The 8,324-nt window shown below is 38.3% G+C and overlaps 1 protein-coding gene across 1 annotated transcript in view; it reads left to right on the plus strand.

Moving 5' to 3' along the window:
• GRAMD4 (GRAM domain containing 4) overlaps positions 1-7,857 on the plus strand; it is a 79,311-nt gene extending 71,454 nt beyond the window's left edge. Inside the window, exons 16-19 of the mRNA XM_068995395.1 lie at positions 372-465; positions 1,530-1,614; positions 3,326-3,394; positions 3,957-7,857. Coding sequence (XP_068851496.1) covers positions 372-465; positions 1,530-1,614; positions 3,326-3,394; positions 3,957-4,058 — 350 coding nt within the window. The 3' untranslated portion in view covers positions 4,059-7,857. The remainder of the gene's footprint in view (positions 1-371; positions 466-1,529; positions 1,615-3,325; positions 3,395-3,956) is intronic.
• Positions 7,858-8,324: the final 467 nt, after the last annotated feature.

Here is an 8,324-nt window from a genome sequence, read left to right on the forward strand (position 1 = left end):
ACAGGTGTAACCTTTTGATTTCAAAGTCTTGCTTTAAATTAGGATGAATGGAGATGGTCTCTTTCATTCCATATCCTTGCAGCTCTTTGAAAGAGTGCACAGCCTGGTGTGCCTTTTGTGGTTATGCAAATCCAATAGTCAGGTTAAAGGGAATAATTGTGTGGGTGGTTTTTATTTTGTTTTTTTAAAATGAGTGTTAAAACAGATGTTATGATGTCTAAAACACCTGATTTAGGCTTTTCTTTCTGAACACTTGTAGTTTTAGGTATCTAAAGTATAATATTCAGTGTTTTCTATTGCATAAGGAGACTGTTGGGGATAGTGCCTGTCTCTTTTTCTTAAGCTAAGATTTCTTGTTATGACTTTTTCAGTGTGTGAAAATGGCTGGCGCTGTTGCTTGATTAACAGGGATCGAAAGATGCCTACAGACTACATCAGGAATGGAGTTCTTTATGTCACAGAAAAGTGAGTCATTGCACTCCACACATTTCTTAGGGGGGAAATTCAAGACATGAAAGAGTTTGAATCTAAAAGGGATCCTTTAACAATGTTTTGAAACAAAAATGCCATTTCAAGGTGCTTTGCAACCTCAAGAAAGGATCATAGGAGAGGGAGAGGTGACCCTGGTGTGTGGCTACACTTAACAGATGAGATTTTGCCTTGGAAAGGCTTGCATAGGAATGCAGAGTAGCTCTATATAGACAGTTGTTGGTAGCTGCAGTCCTTGATGTGGATAGCATACTAACTGTGTATATATATATACTAAAACCTAAGTGTACTTTGAAAGTTGTGAACAACAGCAATTTGACAAATACTCTTAGTTTGGGGATTTTTTAATTAAGCTGAATGTATAGCTTCCTTGAAATGACAGCAACAAAAAGAAAACTGAAAATTAAGCCTTGGTTTCAAATTTTTATGGGCAAGTGGTTGTTTTTTTAAATTTCCTTACTTACCTTGCAGCCTCCCAGGACTGCAGAAGTGGTCATTAGTGCTTGGGTTTTGCACTGAAGTTCCTTTGGAGTGTAATGAAAGGAAGTAAAGCTCATCTGTATGCAATGTCAGCTAGTGATGGAGGCCACTCTTCAGTGTTTAGAAATCTGAGCTTTTGTCTGCAGGACAATAACATGAAACTAACACAGTGTTTCTCATTAATCTTCTTTTAGGATGGTGAAAGATGTGTAAGCCTTTTGAGATTTGGTATTTCAACTGTTTAGGGATATATGTCCCTCGTGTGTCTTTAAAATGCTTGTCAGGTTTAACCATTCAGTGCAGTAATATAAATACAAGAATTTTTGTATGTGTATGCATACCATATGTTCTGGGCTTTCAGACACATCAGCCAGTTGCTAGAATTTATAAATGTTTGCGCTAAATTAGAAGGCATAGCTGAACTGAACCTCCTTCTTTTATCTTGAAAGTTATTTTAACCTGTGAGATTTCAAACTTCAGAAGAGAAGTCAAGAGGAATATTTCAGAGATTTATTTTAGAACACTGTATCAAAATTAGCATTTTCTTTTCTTGTTTTCAGTTACTTGTGCTTTGAAAGCTCAAAATCCGGCTCTTCAAAAAGAAATAAAGTTATAAAGCTGTCGGATATAACGGATATCCAGAAGGTAGGTCTGGTTGGTGTAGCAAATAGGGGAGAAGACTGGTTTTCTGTTCATCTACTCATGTTTTGCATTTGTGCCTTTGTTATTTTGAAAAAGCATAGCATTGATGATATGTATGAGTGAAATGTAATTCTGTGGTTATGAATGTTTCCCAGAACTGCTTTTTTGGACTCAGTACACGCAAACTTGCTATGAGCATTAAGACAAACCCTTACACTCCTGCTTTTTTTTTTTTAAATTGAAGTTATGTTGTTTATTAACTCCAGTGTTGACCAGATCTGCCTAGGCCTTAAGAAGATTTATTGGTAGCAGGAACTGTGCATTACTAATTTCAGTCTGGGTGTGGATATTGATAGATGCATCATCTTTAAAGTAGGTGCCTCAGAGGGAGGCAGGACTGTTGTCAGTGGAGAAAGGTAGGTCATTAGAATAGCCAGCCTGGGATGGGCTGGAGTCTCATCCAGTTGGGACCCATCAGTAACAGAGGCAAGATGTGGAAGATTGGAAGCATAGCAAGGGCAATGTCATCCTTCCTTTGGTTGGAGTTTATCAGCCTGTGGTTACTAAAGGCTTTATTGGTGCCTTGCATCACTCTTTATGGCCTTCAACATCACTTCTTTTACTCTTTCTGAACTTGTCCTTATCTTGAACAACGACACCCCTGCTTTCTCCTGTATTCTGTACCGCAGATTAAATCATGTTGAGCAAAGAAACACCTCAGCCTGGTGTCTACTACTGCATAAGTATCTCCAGATTTTCAATTAATTCCTTCTATTTATGTGACATGTCTATAAAGCAGACAGCTTATGCTCAAATTGAACATTCCTACTGGAATTAATAATTCATATTAATGGATTTCAAACATCTTACTTCAAGTAATGCTGGTTTGTTGTTCAGTAGGTCTTTACTACCATAAAGCTCCTTTTGCATCTGTGTAGTGTTTTTAATGAAGATGAGACAGGGATCATGCAGTCAAGCATAAAAATGTGCTGTGCCTGGTTTTATTTGGAGGTGGGAAACCCAGGGCTGACTTGGATGTCTCTTTCTCCCTGTGAATACTCCCAAGTTCAGCCTACTTATCTTTTTGGACTTTCTTTCTAAAAAAAAAAAGCAAACAAACTGTGCATGGCACTGGGTGCTGTGGTTTAGTTCACATGGTGGTGTTCGGTCAAAGATGGGAGCTCTTTTTCAACCTTAATGATTCTATGACTCTGTGATACCCTGTTTTCTATCTAATTTTGAAAAAGAAGCTTTTTCTGGTCTGCTTGCTGCTCCTCTGAAGAGTGGATGAGAGGAAGAGAGGATGCAGGGGAAGCGGTGGGTGACGCACACAGGCCCATCTCCTGCACACAGAGCTGGGCTGGGCCCTGCCCGCCCCGTCCGGCTGCCTGCGGTTCCCAGCACCATGGCTGGGTCAGCTCCTGTGTGCTGGAGTGGGACTGATGCTCACTTTGGGGCTGGGGCTGGTTCCAGCAGGTCGAGTGTTGCTGCAGCCCATGGGAGGAAGTGGAGAGAAGGATCCTGGCTGTCCAGGTGAGGCTGTACGCACCGAGTCCAGGATCTGAGAATGGCAGCTGGCTTCATCCTGGTTTTAGTAGAGATCTCTTAGTTGTGGCTGGCAGGACATGCCAGTGATGAACTGTGTAACCTCTGCAGCGCCTCTTGCAGTTTTTCAGTACAGAAAATATCTTATGTCTTTGTGGTTTTTTTTTAGTATAAAGTGCTCTCTGTTCTCCCGGGATCAGGAATGGGTATTGCTGTATCGACACCATCTACACAGAAAGTAAGTAGCTGGCGGCATCTGTATTGCTGTGTTGGACTTCTTACCCTTCTTTTCCTCCTCTGGTTAGCAGTGGAATAAAGGCTTTTTTGTCTCCTTATGCCAGTGGTTGGCTTTTTCTCTTTTTTTTAAAAAAATTCACTTCTCTATTATTCAGTACATTTGTCTTCAGAATTTTAATGAATTCAATATTCACTTGTTCTGCTACATTTGGAGTGTTTTACTCCAACACTTCAGAAAGATCTTCCCCAGCATCCTCCATCAGGAGCATGGGGGCTGCTCTGCTGTGCAGTCTGAAGCAAAAAGCTGTTGGCTTGAGAGTATCCATGGGGGAGGAGGCTTTGAGGTGGGAGGGCCTGACCCTCAGATGAAGTTTTTAAGGAAGTGAAAAACACTAGAAACTATGCCACATAGTCGAGGCGTTAGTAGAGAAAAGGATTATCTTGTCTTTATCAATGCATTTCTAGTGCAATTAACCTGTTCCTATTGACTTGACAAAAATATACCTAGAGGAAATTCTTTTTCTTTGTGTATTGACGTGATGTGGTTTTTTTCTATCATTTAGCCTTTGGTGTTTGGTGCCATGGTACACAGAGATGAAGCTTTTGAGACAATTTTCAACCAATACGTGAAAATAACATCTGCACCATCCAGCAGTGAAAGCTAGTGTCTTATCTTGGAAGAGCTAAAGGAAACTTTCTTACTGTATGACTTGGTAGTGGAAAAAATGAACATCCTCATCTATTTTGCAATAATTTTTCTTGTCTGGTGGTTTATATTCTATCTGTTACATAACCAAGTGTATTTTATATATGCCTTCATGTTTGTTTTTAAAGTTTTTGTAAAAAAAAGACAAAAAAAACCAAATGAAACAAAACAGTGAAAGTGCTATCATCACTATTAGCCTTGCACATTAAGCACTTTTAATGTTTATTTGCTGACATTAAAAGCTGGGAAGATGCTTGGAGACCCAACTGTATAACAGATTGATCCCTTTATCTCCACTGATGTCACTAGGGATACATTTTTCCCTTTATCTTAGTTGTTTTTCCCCAAGATGTGAGAATGATGACAGCAGCAGCCTGAGTCTCCTTCTTCAGCCTGGAGTTTTTAATTGGGTCCTTTATTAAAAATGATAGCAACACCAAGGAAGTATTAACATCTTAGTATTTCCATATTTACAACTGCATTTAAAATAACTACTTCTTGCTAATTTTTGCATTGCAGAAGGATGTTTTACTGTTTTGGTTAACTTCAATTTTTCCTGCATAGAGATGTTTTAAATTACTTGTACAGTGAATTGGAGGAGAAAGTTTGTAACTGTATTTTCCTTTCCTCATTAACCGAAGTAAGAGGAAGGAAGGCAGGCAGATACTTTTTATAAAAGAGGGCACCAACATGTTGTTCCTAAAATGTTAGGCATCATATAATTATATTTCTATAGGTACTTGTCCTAGAAGGGCTCAGCTGTTGTACATGTTGCATGTACAAGGCGTTTGTATGTTAATACATTAAAGATTTGAAGGCTTTTTGTTTTGAGGGAGGTGAGAGTAATTAAACTCAACTCAGATGTGACCTTTTTTAATTTGGCTCTTCTCTTGAGTTACCTTGTAATAAAAAACCTGCTATAAGATAGCAACTGAAAGCACTAATTCCTCTCAAAGCATAATTTGAGGAGCATTGGTGTGCTTCTGTCTTCCCCCTTGCAGAATTAAACTTTTTTAACAATTAAACCCAACTGCCAGGTAAAACAGGAAGGCTGCACTCCTCTAAACTCTCTCAGGCCTATCTAGCAGCAAAGCACATACTGACCTTTGTCTTTAATATTAGAAAGCTTTTATACTCTATATAAAGCACCCATCTGAGAGGTTTAGAATTTTATTTGCATTTTCATGAAAGCACAGTAGGAGTTATGCCAAGCCTTCCAGAGTGTCTTTTCCTTTGCTGTGTCTTTTCGAGTTGAGTAGTATGGATGTCTACAGACATTGTATGAATGGCCCTAAAAGGAAGCAATGGAGATGCAAATTCTTATGTAAAAATAATTTCATGGATTTTTTTCCTCTTTTTTTTTAAATGGGAATTTCCTTTCTTTACAGGGAAAGGGGTAAAATGAAGGAGGGAGAGGGGTAGCAAACACCAAAGGGTGTTTAACTCTTAGCACAGATTTAAATTAAAGTGTGTCAATAAATGCAGGAGTAATGAAGAAGGTGGCAGTCAAACTGTACAAACCTTATTTTAGTCTGGCCATGAAGAGGTGGGATATGAGAACTTAATATAAATTTGATATGAAGAAGTACTGGTGAATACCTTAACTTGGTTGAGTATTGTAAAGTGAAACACTGATGGGGGTGTGCCCTGGGTGGAAATGTAAGCAAGAACAAGGGAGAAACCACTGTAATGGCTAAAATGCAGTTTTCAAGTTCTCGCTTTAGAGTAGCTCTTGAGCATGTCTGTACATGACCTGAAAAATGGGTGCATTTCTAACACCACCTTTGGTATGCTGTAACTCAGGGTCTGGAAACTTCAAATATAAGTGAAGCTGGTGGGAAATCGATTTTGCCACCATTTAAAGTGAATGTAGCTTGACAGTGTATGGTTTCATAACTTTGCACATTCAGGTTATAAGTTTAAGTAAAAATTCTTGATCTTAAATCTTTCTCATCAAAACTACTTTAAAATCAGTTAATTTATTTTTTGTAATTGCTACATATTATAATTTGGCCTTCCTTTCTAGAATCTTCCTTGAATAGTAAGTGTGGCTAACAAATAGGCATTAAAATGGCTTAATGTTACATAAATCTTGATCAGATTCATTCATTTTGTCTTAATAAAAAAGTCCCTTGGGTGTGTTTTAAGGTTATCCTTTTTTTTTTGAAGAAACAGAAAACTATATTTTTTACAGAGAGCATGCTCTTTTTCTTATTTTTGTATCATTTTTCAAGTGTAATTTATACCTTCACTCTGATCATAACAGCAGTTTCAGGAGGGAATCAGTTGACTTGCACTTATTACCTCCTCCCCCTCTCACCCTTCACTGGTTGACCCTCATGTACAGGGTTGTCCTAGATTCTGGTTCCTGGAGGAGCTATAGGATCTATACTGATGGTGCCAGGACAATTAACCATACCTAGGCTTCGGAGAGGGAGAAAAGATGTCTTTATCCTTTTCCCAGACTGAAATGCCTCATGTGTACAATACGTTCTTAAAATTTATTTTCTGAGCAAAGAAATGAGAAATGTCTTATAAAATCTAATGTGCTGATGTTTGAAATGAATCCACACTTTAACAGTGTGAACTTAAAAGTTAGTGATGCTTAAAGCAGTAAACCTAGTGCAAACTGCAATGCAACATTGGTTCTGGTACAGAGAAAACAGACTGGATTTATTATTTTTTTTTTAATACAGCTGTAATATAATTGACAGACATCTGCGTACATATTTTGCAAATTTCACTTTACATTGGGTTATCCGGTTTCCCTGCTGCACAACTGCTCCCGTGGTGTCCATGACTTCCGAGACTGAAGGTAACCTTCGTGTGTTTACTCACACTTTTCTCCTGCTGCACCCTCCCAGGTCTGGAGGGCAGGAGGGGATGGGCAATGAGTAAATATATACTTGACTTGTGTAATTACACTGAAGCTCTCACCTTAAATTCCAATCTTCCTAGTTAGTTTTGCAGTACAGCCTGGTGCACCTCAGAAACAGGCTGGGTCGGAACACTTAATGTAAAGTGCTTCTAAATAGCTGAAAGTGATGTTTTTGTCATTCTGTCTGTCTGATTGCTGTTTATATTTGCAATTCTGTTCATGTCTGTGGATGTCTGGATCATTCACGCATAATTGGATTTAACTTCTTTAGAAGTTTGTTGGTTAGTTGGAGTCCCTTTTAAAGACGATAAAAAAGGGAGATGAAAACTGACTAATTCTTTATCAGTGACCATTTAAATTCAAAAGGCAAAACAAGCTGAAATATGAAATCATGCCTTTCTGTGCACTGTAGCTTTTGTTAGGCAAGATTGAATGAAACAAGCTATTTATTAGTAGCAACATCACACAGGATGCCAGCAGCAAAACTCTACCCTCGTTCTGCAGACAAAGAGAAAAGGGATTTTACCCAACTGTGAAGAGATGAAAGGATGTACCTGTTTTTTGGCTACTTAAACCTGTTTGAAAACACTGGTAGTTTTTATTGAACTCTGTACATTTTGGCAGATGCTTAATTTCTACTAATCATTGAAATATAATGGATGTTAAAATTTTTATGTCTGAAGTTTGAGTCTATATTTTGAAATTGTAAATAATTCATTATCAGTGTAACTTTTGTTTGACAAAAGACTTATACTGTATGAATAATTGAAATAATGCAATTATTTGCCCTGTACATTTTTTAAGAAAATCTTGTTTGTTTAAAAAGTCTTGTATAAATTATAATTTTTATTTAAATAAACCAGAAAATGCTTTGTGCTAATGCTTCTTGCATACTTCAATTACTTATCTATCAAAACTACACCCGATTTCTTGGAATGAAGTGAGTTAGTACATTTTGGCGGATTCATAGCCACAGGTCCATCGCTGGGGGGAGGCAGGTGGGTTTCATTGCTTTTGAAGCCCAAGGAACTTGAATCATATTTTAAATAATTCCATTACTTTATTGTGGTGTATGTATGTTTTTGGTTAGGTCTCTTCTGTGATTACATCAGTCACTTTGTAGTACACAGTTAATTTAAGGAATGAGAAAGCAGGCAGTGATTTCTAAGGTGCCACTGCTGGAGGGTGTGGGCAACACAAGACTTTTTCAGGCATACAAACTCCTGTGAGCCAGAGCTCCACCCTACTGTGCTGCAGGTGGGTGTTGGAGGTAGGGATAAGCCCTTTTCCGTCCCCAGGGTGTGCTGGTGGAGCAGCATTCCATAACCAGGAATGGCTGTTCTGCAG

Source organism: Aphelocoma coerulescens, chromosome 1A (assembly GCF_041296385.1).
Source record: "Aphelocoma coerulescens isolate FSJ_1873_10779 chromosome 1A, UR_Acoe_1.0, whole genome shotgun sequence".
Classification (NCBI taxonomy): Eukaryota; Metazoa; Chordata; class Aves; order Passeriformes; family Corvidae; genus Aphelocoma; species Aphelocoma coerulescens.